Source organism: Dromaius novaehollandiae, chromosome 1 (assembly GCF_036370855.1).
Source record: "Dromaius novaehollandiae isolate bDroNov1 chromosome 1, bDroNov1.hap1, whole genome shotgun sequence".
Taxonomy (NCBI): domain Eukaryota; kingdom Metazoa; phylum Chordata; class Aves; order Casuariiformes; family Dromaiidae; genus Dromaius; species Dromaius novaehollandiae.
This window is the reverse complement of record NC_088098.1, coordinates 64,601,379-64,619,285: the sequence shown is the minus strand read 5'-3', so window position 1 is coordinate 64,619,285 and position 17,907 is coordinate 64,601,379. Positions and strand designations below refer to the sequence as shown.

Here is a 17,907-nt window from a genome sequence, read left to right as displayed (position 1 = left end):
TTTCACAAATTGAAAAGTTAACCAGCACATCGTCTCCACCCAGTAGCCCTCAAGATAAACACCCCACAAACAGGACACTGTTCTTTGTAGTTCTTCTATGGCAGGTGTAAAATCTAATTTTTGAGATACTGTACCAATGTCTTTTTCCCACCTACCCCCAGTTTTCCTTAATGGAAAACTAAAAGGCAAAAACCTTATGAAGGTATGCTCTTTTCTCTCAAAATGTTTATGTAAACATGAGGTATTTATTATACTTTATTATATTTTAACACTGACCAGTGTTGTTAACAAGTGGGACCATACAGAATCTCATGCTCCTACCCTATTCTTTGTGAAAATTCTTGGATAGAAAGCTCTCTTTGCCTTTAAGAAAAAGGTACATCACAGGACATAGCAGCAAAAATCTCCTCAGTGTTGTATTTCATTAGCATGTTTCAACCTTAGGCTTGAGTGGACTACTTGTGAAGGCAGAAGAAAGGTTACTCTGTATGATGATTTAATTGTTGGGCTTTCTGTCAAGAGCATCAGCAACAATGAAAAAGATAATCAGCAACTCTTCATATGCATCAAATCCACACCAGATTGCTACATTTTACTGTGGAGAACATGCTAGACTGGAGCTGAACTAGTGTTGCAGAGGTAAGAGCCCACATATCCATGTTTATCTCTGTCATGGAAGCACCATTCTAAACCAGTATTGTTAATGTTTCCACTCCACAGCAACAACTTAGTGAAAGCCAAAGACAGAATGACACACAGAAAGAGGGAAAGACAAAAAAACCCATCATGTTTCAGAGAAAGAGTCATGTTTGGCTTTGTATTGCATCCTGGTGCTATATAAGAATCTGATTTGGAAGAAATCAGAGGAAAACAAATATTCTCAATGATTACTTAGTAATATCACAGGTCAGAGAATAGAATATAATTTACTACATTAAAAAATTACTGCAGCCTTCAGCTAAAATAAAATCCAAATGTTTCTAATAACTATTCTATTGAGAGTATATAACAATGTCTTGTTTCTAAATATTTTAAATTACACATTCTTCAATAAATATATTTACTTATCGTAAGAGTTGAAATTATGACAATATATGCCGAAACATGAATTTTACTATAATTTATGAATATCTTTTAAACTTGTTAATAAAGTAAGCTGCAATAAGAACGGCTTCTCATGGGCAGAAAAGTATTCATTTTTTAAAAGCAAGAAGTGGAACATCTCTAGCTTTGTAGATCTGTTACAATGCTGTGCAGGGAAATAATATATCAGTATTATTTTCAATCATTACAATGGATTGAAAACTACAATTTGTCTTTTTAAAATGTTTAGTTACCTAATTTCTAGTTCCAATAATATTGTGAATTCTTATCTCTATTCAATAATTTTTTTAAATAAACAGGCACAAATACAGGGTACAATCTTGACCAGCAAAAAAGAATGAACAAATTTAACAAAATGTTTGTAATTGTAAATGAACACATTTTCATAGTCATACCAACCAATGAAAATGAACCTGTATCAAGTAAATAATCCAAATATCAATGTAAAAAATACAATTATCAATATAAAAAAGATAAAAATAGATAATCTAAATTAAGCTTTCTAGCTTGTAGGAGTAAATCACAATTAAAATTGGTAAATTTTTAAATTAACCCATTCTCTTTCTGTCCAATAGGCAAGTAGGAAGGCAAGATTTTTGTTTGTGTTTTTTAAATTCTGTTAAAAAACAAACAAACAAAAAAACCAGATAAGCTTCTGGATGCGCATTTTTCTCTTTTTGTTCCAGAAAAGCTAAGGACCTCAGTACCTTTTCATCTGCTACCTCCTCCCTATTCAGTAACCTCAAATTAATTATCCACCTCAAATTATCTAGTAATACGATCAAATTTAAACACAGAACAATTATTCTCAATTTAAACTTCAAAATTGCTGTCTTTATTTCAGTCCTGGAGATGAACTTGTGTACCCTGTCTGCTCTTCTTTCCCTGTCTATGCAAGCTAAGTCTACTGAAGATACTATCTCTTCCTGTAAGACTTGCTTCACTTACAGTCTTCGACTATCATTGCTACAACGCTAGTAGATTGCAGATTCTGCACTACCAGAAACAGATTCTGCAATTTCAGCCTCTACATAAATCTGAGAATTATCACAAAAGCTATCTTAGAACAGCCATAGATATTTATTATACAACTTTTATCTCTGCATGTCAAGAAATTGCACCCACAGATTCACTGAACATAGCTAAAGAAAAGCTACATTAGAATAAAATCTTCAAAAAAAATTCTATCACACTCTGCCTTATGGAATATTTCTATCAATGTTACCCCCAAATTCTCTTGCATTCCTATCTCCTAGTTCTTTTGGCTTTTTATGGTTTTAGCTGTAACAACTCAAAGATTTTTTGATGCATGACTGCCATCTTTTGGACTTCTCCAAGCACTACAATCTTCCATGCCAGTGGATTGAAATGCTGTCATTATACAACATTTCATATTTGTTGTTCAAGAATTTCCAGAAGCAATAAATGTATATGCTTTACTTATTAACCATTTGACATTCTTAACTACAGTTGCATCTTACGTAATATGGGAATTCATTAAACATTTGTTACCAAGTCCCAAATTTCTGAAAATACGTTTTCTTTGTCTTGGAATACACACCATAAAACACGAAAGTCTGTATTTCAGTTGTAAGCACAGGCTTACATGCAGGAGTTCCTGTACATGTTGACGGTAGCAGTGAAGCCACAGTGAGTTGTATGCCACTGGATCACTCTTTCTTTCTTTGCTCTCTTTTAGCTATGAGGTCATTGAAACTATCTCCCCCACCACTGCAGCTTCCAGTTTAGCATATTGACTGCATGTTACTGCAGCATGTAGTAGAAGTGTGCATTCACCCACAGGGAGATGTGTGCACCTATACACACATATTTTCTTTTTTCCTTTTTTTAACTATCAATCCCCTAGCCTAGAGAATCTAAAATGTATAATCAAAGAAACAATGTGCAGCCACGTGTTCAGAACAAGCAATATTAAATCACTATGGGACAGATTACAGTGCACTACAGATTCCTCAGAGAGAAAAATTCTAAGTAAATTGTGTAATCTAATCAAGAAGAAAAGAAATAACCCTTTTGTCTCTTCATCTATGGAGAGCCAACAAGTACAGAACTTCCCGTTTCACCTCTGTCTGCAGGATGGCAGCTCTCTGCTCTTTAGCTGTAAGAGACTCTTTCAGAACTTCAATATGCTGCTTGCTGTCCGAGAACTGATTTGTGAGGGTCTCCAGCTTTGTCTGCAAGGCGAGCAACTCCGTATCTTTGCGTGATAGCTCCTGTTTCACCTGACCAATCTGAACAAGAAAGGAAAGGTGGAAAAAAGAAAAAATAATTATCAATTTATACCTTTCCTACAGCAATAACTAAAACTTCACACAACTACCAACAAAAGGTATGATACTCTTGACTCATCCCACTGAGTTTTAAAGCCTTCGGCTATCTTGAATGGAAGGTTAGCAAAAAAAGTATGTCATGAGCAAAAGATACCAGGAAAAACAGGGGGAAGCAATAGCATTAATTTTGCAAGAGAGGTTCTTTTTAATAGAGTCAGTCTTTTCTTAGTCATCTTTCAAAGGACTGACAAAAGCCAGTTACTTAGTAGGGATAAGCTTTTAATGAAGATGAACCAGAACTGTAATGAGAATGCATTACCCAACAGTATCAGAAAAGATGAGACACCTACAGATTTTCTCTTAAAAGAATGATGTTTGCTTTTAAATGTCAATCCAGCGAGTTTTTCTCTCCCATCTTTCCATTTATCTGTCAAATCGCATGTTTGCGGAGTATGTAATCAAAAAACACATTTATTTTTCCCATTATTTGTGAAACTAGCATTTTGCTCTTTTAAGAAATACCCTCTAATTTAGTAAACTTTCTTAAAGCAGGTGCAAATATACATCAAAACTACATCACAACTGTTTTTCGAATTGCACATTGTTGAGAGCAATTTCCTAGATTTAATTAGTAAATTAAATCAGTATGGAAATTCCAATATATTTCAACAAATGTAGGTTGGATTGTCATTATAATAGGCAACTAGGAAGAAATTTTATAAGTAAAGCACTGAGATGAGATCACATCGCCTTCTAAATGCAATCATTATCCAGAACAACTCTGATGCAAACTTGCAGAAAAATACACATTTTTAATAAAGAGGACAGCAAAGTCTAAACACAGACTTATATCCAAGTTTTAACTAACTTTCTGGTTTGCCTTTAACATCTTACAGAATAAAACAGCAATTTGCTTTACTTCTACATATTATTTAGTAGAGGTGGACACATCTTTAAAAACATAAAAGTTTTCTCTTTTTTAACTTGAACAAATTTGCTTGTGACATAAAAAAACCCTTAACCCTCGATGTGTGGTGTTCGATACGTCAAAACGGAAACTGAAGGACATCATAAATAAAAAAAAATTGTCCAGGTCATCTTCCACTTTTGGGAATGTGTCAAGAATAAAAATAAATCAGTATAAACTATAGAGTAAATTACACTGTAAATTGTAATAAACTGACATCCTATTAGGAACAGCTGGAATAAAAGGCTTGGGCAAATGTGCTCCTATCTTGACAACACTGTTTCAATAATAGACTATTAAATAAAGAAAACTCTTTACCAAAGGGTATTAAAATAGCATCAAAAGATGTCATCAAGGACTCCTGTGTTCAAGTGTGCAAAGGTGTAAATAAGGAGATAAGGAAAAAGGGCAGAGGAGGAAGGAGGACATTTTTCTCTTAAAAAAAAAAGTTCTGTTTTTTAAATGGAGAAATGGGACAGAAGATAAGGAGAATTTTATTTACAGAACTATTAAATAGTGTATTGTTCACTTAAATCAAACATAATAGGTTGTTTTTTTCTACTTCTTTTTGCTTAAAGCAAATATAATCCACAGTACAGTTTCACCATCCTTTTACAAAGATACAAAAATATAGATGGTAGCATTACTCCTCCTGTCAGATACTGATCAATAAAACCAGTTGCACTGTACTGCTAGGCACAGTGGGAAGAGATAAACTATTTAACAGTAATTATGTTTTCTGCAGTCCCTAACTAAAAAGCTTTCGAAAAACTGCAGATGACACACACTTCTTCAATTAGTAGGTAGCATGAATTACAGCAAAACTTCACCAAACCAGTTTGGTCTTTCTTTGGAAAAAGAAATTCTCTTTTGGGCTATCTTAAGAGATACCTAAATACTTTGATCTGATGAAATGTTTTCATCTGAATACAACCATTTTCTATTACATTAAAATTCCCAAGCAGCTCTGTAAGACCATTCTTTCCAAAAATCCTTGTTTCAGAGCTGTAAGCTCGCATCGCCAATGTGCTAAAGCTCTTTAGAAGAATGCAGTCTATACCATTTCAATTTGCAAAGGAATTTAAGGTAGCATTAGGTGCTCACATCTCTCTGCTCTATGAGGCAGTCCGATCACTCAGCAAAATTTTCACAGCAAAGGAAGATCCTAAATTCATGCTGCTAAAATTATCCTGTCCATTTTTAAGAGTTCTGCATCCAATCTTTGCTGCGTGTGTGTGTGTGTGTGTGTGAAATAATGTTAAGAGGGTTCAGCACATACTTTTTAACAGTTATTAGATTATTTTTGTTCTAGGGAAAGCAAATCTCTGAAAGTCTAGCCCCAAAACGGGTGCCGAATACTTTTGAAAATCTGCTTCAATAGAAAAGGATAAATTAAAGCTAAAATGGATCATACTGTTAAAAAACAAGCAACTGCGCATTCTGAAGAGTGATGTTATGGACACTGAAATGGTGTGAACAAAAGGCAGCTACAGAATTGAGCAGGCTGTTAGTTCTACTGTTACATAAAGTTGTGAAGAAGGTAAGGGAAGAAAAGCATAAGCTACCCCAAAAGCCAGAGAGCTAGCAAGCCCCAGTGAATGGCCACTGCACACAAAAGATAAATCTTACGGCAGAGACCTCGGCCTGGAGACCAGCCACTCTTTTTTTCAGGTCCTCCCCTTGAGCCTCTTTGGCACTTAGTTCTTCCTTCAGTTGTTCTACCTGTCACGACATTGTTATTCTTTTAAATGTTTAACATTTGTCATCTTCTAGTTGGCATGTTTCAACCCAAGTAACTAAAAGTGACAAAGAACTGAACAGAAAGATCAACATTGCTCACTCATTTTCTCCTCCATTCTTCATCAAGTCTTCTTAAAAGTTTAATGTCTCTGTAATTTCATATAAGCTGCCAGACATGAATTGATTATGAAACAAAAATGGATTCTATAAACAGAGTTACTCCTGTGTTTATGTGTGTCAAATATTGGGCACTTTACCCATCAGTTTTGAAACCCGGAATCAATGAGGAAATTAGGACAGGAAGAGGGAGAGAACAGTTTTTCCATTTAAGAGAAATGTACAATATTGAAAAAACAAATTTTGTGCATTTACAAAACAAGACAGGATAGCAAGACATGAAGATTGAAGCTGTTCATGAGTCACAAGCAAAAAGCCATCAAAAAGGAGCAAATTTTCTGCAGGAAAAGAAATGAGCAGACACAGATGATGAAACAGATCCAGAAATCAATTAAATGGCTGAATAGACCTAGTAGACCCCTAGAGGGAGAGAAGGAGAAGTAAAAGTGAGTTGCTATTGAGGAAAGAAGAAAGGAAGGAAGAAAGAAAGGAAGAAAGGATGGAGGGAAGATGTGCTACAGTGTTCTCTCCATTCCTAATTTGGAAGGTGGTATCCTTCAGTTTCTAGAAACAATTCAGTGGAATGAAGGACAAAAGTGTAAAAGAACAGACATCCTTATCCTGAGGTGAATCACTTGGCTGGAGTGAGAGAAGTGGAGGAAAAACACTTATTAAATGTTTCTACCTGAGGGAAAGAAATACTTGTATTTCTCCAAGAAATTTTCTCCAATGTTCCTTCTTAAACAGGTGATATCAAATAGGACAAGTGCAGTGGGTTAGAGCTCTTCAGGACCTAGTAGTGTAATTTTCAGCCTCTGGTCCAAAGATTCATGAGCTGCTTTTAAGGAGTAAGCAAAAGCTAACTAAGAGAAGCAAGACTCTTGACAATATAGTTATGTTTACTGGACAAGGTAGTCTGTATCTCCATTAGAAAATTCTAGGGTCTAACTAAGACCAAGAAATATTTCTTTGGAAGAAACAAAGAGTGAATTGACATTTGATTACAGACATTCCAGTAATCTGTATCCATCTTTATGCCTGAGGACCAGTATGTCTCACGGCTATGTCTGTCCTGAGGCACATATATTCCGAACTGTATAAATTCATATTACCACCACTGTCGTAGAATCTATTCATATTCTTATTCCACTGTCATAAGGAGAGTGTAAAGGAAAGCCATTGCAGTGATGGTTCATGCTCTTTTCATTCTTTACATAATAAAAAGACATCTCAGTTATAGTACAGTTTATTCAACAGGTCATGAAAAGAAATACCCTTCTTTTTCAATAGACTATATTTGAAAAGACTTTAGATAAAATAAAACCTAAAAGCATAACGGATTCTCGATGGTCTAAAAGATAAACACAAAATCCTTCTGAAATAAAAGAAAGTTGGGAGTGTGAAAGTAAAAGCAGAATTTGTCCCACTGACCTTACAGAATCACCATTACACCATTCTGAAATTTGAGTTTAAAATTCTCTTAAATATTTTAAAGTTATCCTAGTTGCTTCAAGGCAGAAAACAAATACTTTTCTACTTTTTCCTAGCATTTGCACGGCAACCCAGATCCTAACTGCTTTCCTTAGTTGAGTATGAAAATTCTCAATCTATTCACTATGGCTCAGTTTATTTTACTACTGTTACTGCTTTCTCAATACCTTATTTTTCATGAATTTGGAATGACTACGATACACCTCCATTTGCTTCATTTCCTCTTCACGTTCTTCTGTGCTCAGAGCTCCATTTGATTTCAACATTTGAATCTCCTCTTCCAAATCCCGAAGGCCACGCTCCATGGAAGAAATTTTTGAATCCTGGAAAGGTTCAGAAGAGACAAATAGTGATACACAGTTAAATGACTTGTTAACACACCATGAGACGTACAAGATGAAAGAGTTTTTTAGAGACATGTATCTGCCTCTGAAATTTATTTTGATGTTCCTACAGAAAACAGTCTGCACCTCTTTACAGAGCAGCTGGCTGAGCGCTCAAGTACTCATTTTTCAAATTTTTATACCTTTCTCAGAATCACAGAATGGTTGAGGTTGGAAGGGACCTTTGGATATAATCTAGTCCACCCCCCCGCCCTTCCAAGAAAAGCAAGAGTTTAGCATTGAAAGAAAACATGGCTAGGGGAGGGACGCAATATAAACAATAAATAAGGGAATACAAAAAAACATTGGCATGTAAATCAAAGCTAGCATAAATTAGAGAAAGTTAATTCTAACTGAATATGCAGCAGAATGTGGCTGCAAGAACGGCAAAAAATGAGTTTCAGCTACTAGTAATTTGAATGAGGTCACAAATGGAGAACATTAAAAGCACCATAAGTAAGGAAGAGATGCAGCAATCTAGTTGAGAGTGAATAAAGCAGCAGAGGATGCTCAACTATCCTAGTTCATACATAGAATATTTAAAATATTTCCATAGTTAAAAAATTTACACCTGGAACAATAAGAAAGTCTATCTACCATCTTCCCCACAGTTTTACAGAATGAACAGAGGTTTTCAATCTAGTTGGCTTACTGTTTCTTTAGAAGCCTCATGCGTTAGGAACAGCATGAACTGTTTCATACAGCATATATAGTTTCATGTGTACCAGTGAATATGCATACGCATTTATGAAATGCAAGTCTCAGAGCAGTCATCTGTTTCACTCAGTTACTCAGTTTCTCCAGAAGATTTTCTTTTTCTTGAAATACAGGTAGTATTTCAAAATATCCTCCATTTCTTCACAGACCAATCATTCATCATTTATTTTTGTCTGATAAGCAAAGTACAGCTGAATAAAAGCATGAAAAATTTTCATATATGGGTTTTCATTCATGAGACAAGATTGTTCTAAAGTGCCATTATGAAGATCAGGTCTGATCCCCTGATTAATTTTTGATGCTTAAGATAAAACCGGCAGGGGAGACTTTTGCAACAAGAAATTATAGAAGGAGTAAGGTGAAGTGCAATGTCGTAATTTCCAACAGCATTTTATTTCAGCACTCACATAGTTTCCCAGAAATACCTGTGTTTCTCTTTTGATAGCACAGACAACTTATTGTTACCTGACCGTCAATTATCTTTAACTGCCATGGACCACGAAAAAGACTAATAAAAGAAAGACAGTAAAAGATCCAGAGCAGAAAGAAGGGAAATGGCTATGGAAAACATTAAGATGGAATGGAAAGAAAGAGTTGGAAGGGAAAAAAAAGAAGGAAAATAAAAGAGAAAGGGGCAGATAGAGAAGGAGGGAGAAAGTGAAGGAAACAGAAGAGAACGGCTTCCGATTTTTTAAACTGTTTGTCCAAACCCTGCCTGTTTGATCTATTTTATGGATCACACAATAAGAAATATGGTTACATAAAGCTGTGTAAACCACACACTCCACTTGTGATTCAGTTCTTGACAAATAGCCATTGTTCCACTAAATATCTGAGCTAATGGTTTAAAAATTCAATTATATACATTCATCTAGAGAAGCTGGGTTTAAGCTGGTATATAGGCATCTCTCTGCCTACATCACCCATTCTTTAAGTCGGTTTGGAGGTTACAAACTGCTAGCTTTGTTGACACATAGAATGCAGAGCAATGACATTTCAAAGGCTGATATTACAAAAATAAAATAGCCCATATCATTGTAAAGACCTATTAATCCACCATTCCCATCCTCATAATACAATGGACTCTTGATTAACTGAAAGAAATCAGTATATGCTTCTGCAGGCAGACAGAAGGCAGATTTCTATAGTATCATGAAACAGTTTTGCATCTTCATTGATCAACAAATATCTTGAAAAGATTTCTTTTAAATTAAAAGACTGACACAAATATGGTATTTGAAATAACCAGCTTTCTTATGAAAAAACATATTCCAAAGAATATGGAATCATTTCAAAATATATGGAATTATTTACCTTCATCTCAATCACAGTTTGCAGAGCTTTTGTCTTGGCTGAGTCAGGAGCATTTTCAAATCGACGATGCACCTCCTGTACCAGTAGAAAACAAAGCAAGAGTTAGCCTAATGGCATCTTGTCTCACTTATCAATTACAAATAAAATTACTGCAACATTCTCTAATACGTAGCATACTTCAATGCTGTCTTCTGATGTTACCAACTCATATTTTGCTTTAACATTTTTCATATCAAAGAAAGGATAAATTAAAGTTCATTCAACAGAATCACCACCTCAATTACTACGGCACAGGAGCAAATGCATATTTGACCACCTACTCACTCAAAATAAACGGCTGAAATGTCAGTCAAACCTGCTAAAAAACTCTACCATCTGCCCAGTAAAGTAATCTAAATTTTTACTAGCTTCTCATAGAAGACAGATATGCTTTCATTTATTTCACTAGATGCTTAATAAAAATAACAATGCTGTGGTTTCTGTTTTAACAAGCCATAGAGTGCAGCTGTGTTGATAATTCTCTTTTTCAAATTTTTTACTCCAGAGTAGCAATGCTTAGTTACATGTGATGAAAATTCCCACCCACAGGGGCTAGAAGGTAGCTGAAAGTACATGACTGGATAGCACATTGCTCTAGAAGCTCAGTGTGTGCAAAGAGGAGCATATAAATGCTCACGTGATACTGCTGTTGATGTGAATTCACAAAGTTGGCACGTTTCAAAGAGCTCTCTAAGGAATAAAATGGCAGAGAACTGAAACACCTCGTCCTACCATGTAAAGTTATTAGAGGTTTAAACCAACAAGTGGGAATACAGGAGACACTCCACTTTTTCATTTTGCCTTAAAATAATATTATACTTATGCCATACACAAATAGTAAATCAGCGCATGTTAATACTGTTAGAATGTTAGTATTAAATAGATGAAAGTACTTTGGTGCCCATAGAATATGAGCGACAATATCAATTAACCTAACAACAAATTGCATATAAAAACATGCATGAACTCATACCATTCAGCCATCTGCTCCCTCACCCCATGCCCCTAAAAGACAAATCCAAAAAGCCCTCCACCAATTTGTATTTTCACAGAGATGGTGAAGAAAGATAACAATTACATATGGTAGCCATAAATGTAACTTACTCCATATAATGAATTATTTGAACAAGAAAGGTAGAGTTGTATAGTGCTTTTCAAAATATTGAAACCATTACTCATCCTGTTGTAAGTTAGAGCTAAGTGTTCTTAATATTGCTGCTGAAGTGAGCAAGGTGGAAAAATGTAGTGATTTGATGAACAAGAATTTTGCATAGATTTGGCACAACAAGATTTGCATAGGTTTATGCCTGTGAACGGTAACAACAAAATCCAGTAGAAGGCTTATCCATCTTTAAAAGCTGTATTTGTGTATTTCCTGAGAACCTGTTTTTTACAGACAGGTTTGCAGTTTTGGATGATGTTTTCTGGTAACAGCCTCCTGGAAAAATAAATCAGAAAACCCCTCAAAATATCACAGAATCACAGAATGGTTGAGGTTGGAAGGGACCTCCGGAGATCATCTAGTCCATCCCCCCTGCTCAAGCAGGGTCACCTACAGCACGTTGCACATGATCACATGTAGGAGAGTTTTTAATATCTCCAGAGAAGGAGACCCTACAACCTCTCTGGGCAACCTGTTCCAGTGCTCTGTCACCCTCACAGTAAAGAAGTTTTTCCTCATGTTCAGACAGAACTTCCTGTGTTTCAGTTTGTGCCTGTTGCCTCTTATCCCATCACTGGACACCACTGAAAAGAGTCTGGCCCCATCCTCTTTACACCCTCCTTTCACATATTTGTATACATTTGTATACATTTGTATACATTGATAGGATCCCCTCTCAGTCTTCTCTTCTCCAGGCTAAACAGGCCCAGCTCTCTCAGCCTTTCCTCATATGAGAGATGCTCCAGTCCCCTAATCATCTTAGTAGCCCTATGCTGGACTCTCTCCAGTATTGCCATGTCCCTCTTGTACTGGGGAGCCCAGAATTGGACACAGTACTCCAGATGAGGCCTCACCAGGGCTGTGTAGAGGGGGAGGATCACCTCTCTCAATCTGCTGGCAACACTCTTCCTAATGCACCCCAGGATACCATTCGCCTTCTTCGCCACGAGGGCACATTGCTGGCTCACGGTTAACTTGTCCACCAGGACTCCCAGGTCCTTCTCCACAGGACTGCTTTCCAGCAGTCAGTCCCCAACCTGTACTGGTGCATGGGGTTATTCCTTCCTAGGTGCAGGACCCTGCACTTGCCTTTGCTGAACTTGAGGAGGTTCCTCTCTGCCCAGCTCTCCAGCCTGTCCAGGTCCCTCCGAATGGCAGCACAGCCCCGTGGTGTATCAGCCACTCCTCCCAGTTTTGTTTCATCAGCAAATTTGCTGAGGGTCATCCAGGTCATTGATGAATAAGCTGAACAAGACTGGACCCAGTACTGACCCCTGGGGGACACCGCTAGCTGCAGGCCTCCAACTAGATTTCGGGCCACTGATCACAACCCTCTGAGTTCTGCTGCTCAGCCAGTTCTCAATCCACCTCAATGTCCACTCATCTAGCCTGCACTTCCTGAGCTTGCCTATGAGGATTTTATGGGAGACAGTGTCAAAAGCCTTGCTGAAGTCAAGGTAGACAACATCTACTACTCTCCCCTCATCTACCCAGGCAGTCATTCCATCCTAGAAGGTTATCAGGTTGGTTAAGCATGATTTCCCCTTGGTGAATCCATGCTGACTACTCCTGATCACCACCTTTTCCTCCACATGCTTAGAGAGGACATCCAGGATGAGCTGTTCCATCACCTTTCCAGGGATGGAGGTGAGGCTGACTGGCCTGTAGTTCCCTGGGTCCTTCTTCTTGCCCTCTTTGAAGACTGGAGTGACGTTGGCTTTCTTCCAGTCCTCAGGCACCTCTCCTGTTCTCCATGACCTTTCAAAGATGATGGAGAGTGGCCTAGAAATGATGTCCACCAGTTCCCTCAGCACTTGTGGGTGCAGCCCATCAGGGCCCATGGACTTGTGGATGTCAAGTTTGCCTAAATGATCTCTAACCCCATTCTCCTCCACCAAGGGAAAGTCTTCCTCTCTCCAGACTTTCTCCATGGTCTCTAGGGTCTGGGACTCCTGAGGGCTGGTCTTAGCAATAAAGTCTGAAGCAAAGAAGGCATTCAGTAACTCTGCCTTCTTTGTATTCTTCGTCACCAGAGCCCCTGCCCCATTCAGTAGCAGACCTACATTTTCCCTAGTCTTCCTTTTGTTGCTGATGTATTTAAAGAAGCCTAATGTATTTAAAGAAGCAGAGCCTCTGGTCATATATCACTGACACCATATAGATCAGAGTGGAGCAATACTATTATTATTCTACTTATCTGTACCTGCATTTACATCATTGGTATACTCAAATCCAAGCAGCCTAGCCAAAGACTATTCTTTTGGCTCAGGATCTGCTCTATCTGCCTGTAACATATATGCCCAAAGAAAGGGCAGTGTGATTCCTCTCTGCTGTTCTTCTCAAGTGCTGCCTGAACCGTAGCAACACCACTGTCTCTCAGTGCCAGCCTTCCACACTGTTTGTCTCTGAGACTCTTCCACTTTCATGTCTGGCTTCTGCTATAGCATTACGGGCCTGTTTCTTTTTGCCCACGGTTACACTCCTTCCATCTCTCACTGCTCTCACCAGTAGCTGTCCCGAAAAACGTGACACGTATTCAGCATCCTTGGCCTTTTGCTGTAGAGAGTGATCTCACCAATTGCTTTCCTCAAGGTAGCTGCGGTATATTGTTTCCACCTGACAACTTTCTCCAACTTGTTGATGCAAGAATTACACCACAATTTTAAGATATTGTGGCTGCCAGTGCTTCTCATGAGCTGTGGATGTAACGATTTTCTACCTTACCACCACCCACCGTGGTGTTAAGGCACTTCTCTTGGCATTAGAGCAGAAAAACTTTCCTTCTGATGCAAATCTTCATTCAGGTTACCACCTTAATTTAATGCCTGTACCAACAACATCCTTCACTTCACTGTATGTTCTTACACTACTTCAAGTTAATTTACAGTATTTTTATCTGTTTGCCTTCCTAATAGAGTGCAGTTCACTCTGCCTCTACTTGACTCCCTGGATCCTCACAAGCAGCCACATGGAAGGCGCCAGAATCACGCTGGCAACAGACCAGAGGACTACGCTCCTCACCACCGCACCTCCTGCTGTCAAAGCGAGCACCTTGTTTGTTAGGACATCAGAAGAGTGCCAGTGCCAGCGCAATCATACTCTGAACCCAATCTCTGTTTCCAGCATTTTTTCACAGAAAGACTCTGGTATTTTTACACAGCTTGGCAATGTGTAAAATTGCCAAGTGGCAAGAGGGCAGGACATGCAGTGTCCTTCTGGTGACTGCACATGGGCCATGTAGAGTGAGGCAGCATCTGAGCCCACTTCCTCTTCCACACCCGTCCTATGTGCCCTCATACCAGACTATTCAGTAACCAGCGCTTGGCTATGAGAGACCCTAGTGCACGAATTTCTGTACATAAACACACATATATACATACATATTTATTATATATAAACAACACATCTCAAGGAAGGTTACATGACTCTTTGGAGAGGTAACTACTAAAAAGTGTCCAGAGTTGAAGATACCCCATTCTCATCTTTTAAGGCACTCTCAAATTAATGTCTATTTGAAAAAAAAAAAAGTTTAATGGGGGGCAGGAAAAGAGGGTTTGAATCCTCCAAGATCAGCATTAAAAAGGAGTTGCTTTTGCTGTGGTTTCCTAACTTCAAAACACATCTATGTAGAAAAAGGGAATAATTTGAAGATGATTCTTCACCTTCTAAACATAGAAAGTTGATGTCTCCAGCTGTTCCTGTCACACCATTTGTACAAGCATCCAAGGACTGTTTTAGTAGGAAAAAATGAAACAGCTTCACAACAGAAAAGAAATTAAAACAAATTTCAGCAAACTTTTAGAAAACAAAAGATAAGAAGGTCAAAAAAGAACATGCCAAAAGTCTATTTTGAACAATGTATTATTTTCTAGTAGTGCAACTATGTACTGGCTAATTTCCAATTGTCCAAAGACACAGTCTCTGACCTGAGAACGTAAAACCAATTACTACTATGAAAATGCAATAGGTGAAATACACAGTATAAGAACAGCATGTCACTAAGGGATGCTGACACAACAGTCTCTGCTTTTTAGATTACACAGCATTTTCTCAAATAGAAAAACTCTTCTGTGCTTTTTCTTTAGAAATGCCTGCATCTCCACTGTCTGAAGCGATGCTTTGCACTTCAGCACAAGAAATGCCCTACTTCTATCATCGCAAGTAATTCTGCTGTGATTTGGATGAGTTACAACCTGCTGAAAAACAACACCTCCCACCTCTGGACTGTGTAGCAAGGACTTAATTTTGGCAGCACGCCTGGAATTCTAAAGAGTCTAAAAACAGGGCCACGGTCACACCAAACCTCTCTGGAACAAAGATTTAAGTGTGGCTGCTGAAGGAACATGGTGCACAGACATTCTGCTTTATTGTAAAATATAGGTTGTGCACTCCCCTTTCACTGCCAGAATGGAGAGATATTAATAAAATACATCTTTGAGGTACTCAGAGCCTATTGTGGACAAGCACCACAAAGCTGACTGAAAAGGAATACTTTCCTATTCAAAACAGTGCTCTGCGCAATAATTAAAGCATAGGGCCACACGCAGAAATCAGGATCAGAAAAATACAAAACTAATCCTTCATTCCTTGTGAGTTGCCTCTTTTGATAAAGTAATAAAATATTCTTCCTTTGTTCGATGTTCATGTAGAAAGGACTTGTGACATGTAACTGATGCTGTCACATAATACATTCGTAAACTTCAGCATTTTCTAACTTTTGACTACAACTTAAATTAATTTAACAAGAGATCCTTTTATAAACAGCACATCAAAATACAATGTACTTAAAACTGGTCTGTGAATCCTTTATTTTAAAAAGAAAACCACACAGAAATCAAAACAAAAAATAATCTACTTATTCCCAAGTTATCTGCAATATATATGCTTTTCATCATTAATTATTATTACTATTAAAAACATACACCATATATCTTTTTGAATTTAGCTAGTGGAATCTTCTAGCCACCCGATATTGTCACAACATTGCCTAGAAGATTGAAGAATGCTCTATTATCAAGTTTCCTGTCCAAGTGTTATTTTTATTACAAGATTATTATAAGTTTTACAATTATTTGATATAAAAAAGAAAACCTTTGGGTGGAGGGACATCTTATTACTGCTTGGCAGTAATGCTACCATTACTGGAACTCTGACTCAAGTGTGTGTCTAAAATTTGAGAAGGATTTTGCTATATAGAAGAGAGTTCAAAGAATGAATCCAGGAAGACAATTTGTCTTTAGAAAAACAAAACAGAACAAATTATGGTGCATCTTGATAAAGTGATTTTAATGCACCATGAAATATCCAAAGAACGACAATTTCTAATTGCGTTTTTTTTTCTGACCGATAAATGCCAAAATAATTGAAAACTAAAGATTATAGTTTAGAATGGAAGGCATCCTCAATACTGAGCAGTAGCAGCATGACGACTGAAAAACATTATAAGTTATACACATGTGCATAATAATAAAGCAGGAACTTTAATCAGAACCTTTCTTCCTTAATAACCTGAACATATCATTCACTGTTACTCTCTCAGTAATCTTCCTGCTTCTGATTTTGCAAGGGTTTTGGAAGAAATGTGAAGGCCTAAAGCAATGACATTTTTAGGGGATCAGGCTGTATACTTAAAATACAGCAGCTTACACTGCAGTAGCACCACAAGATAAGCACTTTCCCAATGCAAAAAAGATGTTCCTGCCATTTCCTGTTGGTCCTACATAACTAAACAGTATGAATCACATGAAGAATGAGATAGAAAAATATTCAAAACAGGTACTGTTTCATATATGAATTTCTTTTTAAGAAAATTGACAAAAACAATACTGTGTGCAATGAAAAACTCAAAGGCTGCTGTAATCCTGCCCCCCCCCCCTTTTTTAAATCTTAACTAGCCTCCCCATGTCTTTATATGATCAAATATGATGTTGCTTGCAGGTATTTTCATCATTCACTGAACTGGATAGTTATCTAATATTTATTTATACCCTCCAACATGTAGTCCAGGCCTTACTCAGTGAATATTACTTTTTGTATTTAAAGTTTAGTTTCCCAGCTGGCTTTTCTGTCAGCCTTTCAGGCCTAAATCTGCGAAGGAATTTAGCAATCTAGTTCCTATTAATTATAATGAAATGCAAGGGTTAAAAACAAAAGAAACAGTTTATGAACATATATCAGTTCTCTATTAGCATAACGCACTACTGTTAATTTTAAAAGTCATTTAATGTTCCAGATAAATGTATAATTGTGTATAAGTGCAAATTATACTCGACGGATCTGATTTCCTTCTGCAATGAGATGACTGGCTATGTGGGTAAGGGGAGAGTAGTGGATGTTATATATCTTGACTTTATTAAGGCCTTTGACATGGTCTCCCAGGATATCCTTATAGCCAAACTGGTGAAACACAGACTGTATAAGTGGATAATATATTGGGTGGAAAATCAGCTGGACTGTTGGGCTCAAAGTGTGGTGATCAGCAGTACAAAGTCCAATTGGTAGCCACTTATGACAGAAGCCCCACAGATGGTGATACTAGGGCTGACACTTTTGAGTGCCTTTATTAACGATCTAGATGATGGG

At 37.4% G+C, this 17,907-nt stretch overlaps 1 protein-coding gene across 7 annotated transcripts in view; it reads right to left on the bottom strand.

Moving 5' to 3' along the window:
- Positions 1-17,907, bottom strand: part of ERC1 (ELKS/RAB6-interacting/CAST family member 1) — a 309,324-nt gene that overhangs the window by 220,586 nt on the left and 70,831 nt on the right. For 4 of the 7 annotated variants that reach the window (XM_026117004.2, XM_064515015.1, XM_064515024.1 and 1 more), the window contains exons 4-7: positions 10,125-10,199; positions 7,878-8,033; positions 6,001-6,084; positions 3,189-3,356 (exon numbers count right to left, since the gene is read on the bottom strand). In XM_026117004.2, the coding sequence (XP_025972789.2) occupies positions 3,189-3,356; positions 6,001-6,084; positions 7,878-8,033; positions 10,125-10,199 (483 nt within the window). The remainder of the gene's footprint in view (positions 1-3,188; positions 3,357-6,000; positions 6,085-7,877; positions 8,034-10,124; positions 10,200-17,907) is intronic. The other 3 variants (XM_064515029.1, XM_064515036.1, XM_064515047.1) reach the window with 1 other exon arrangement.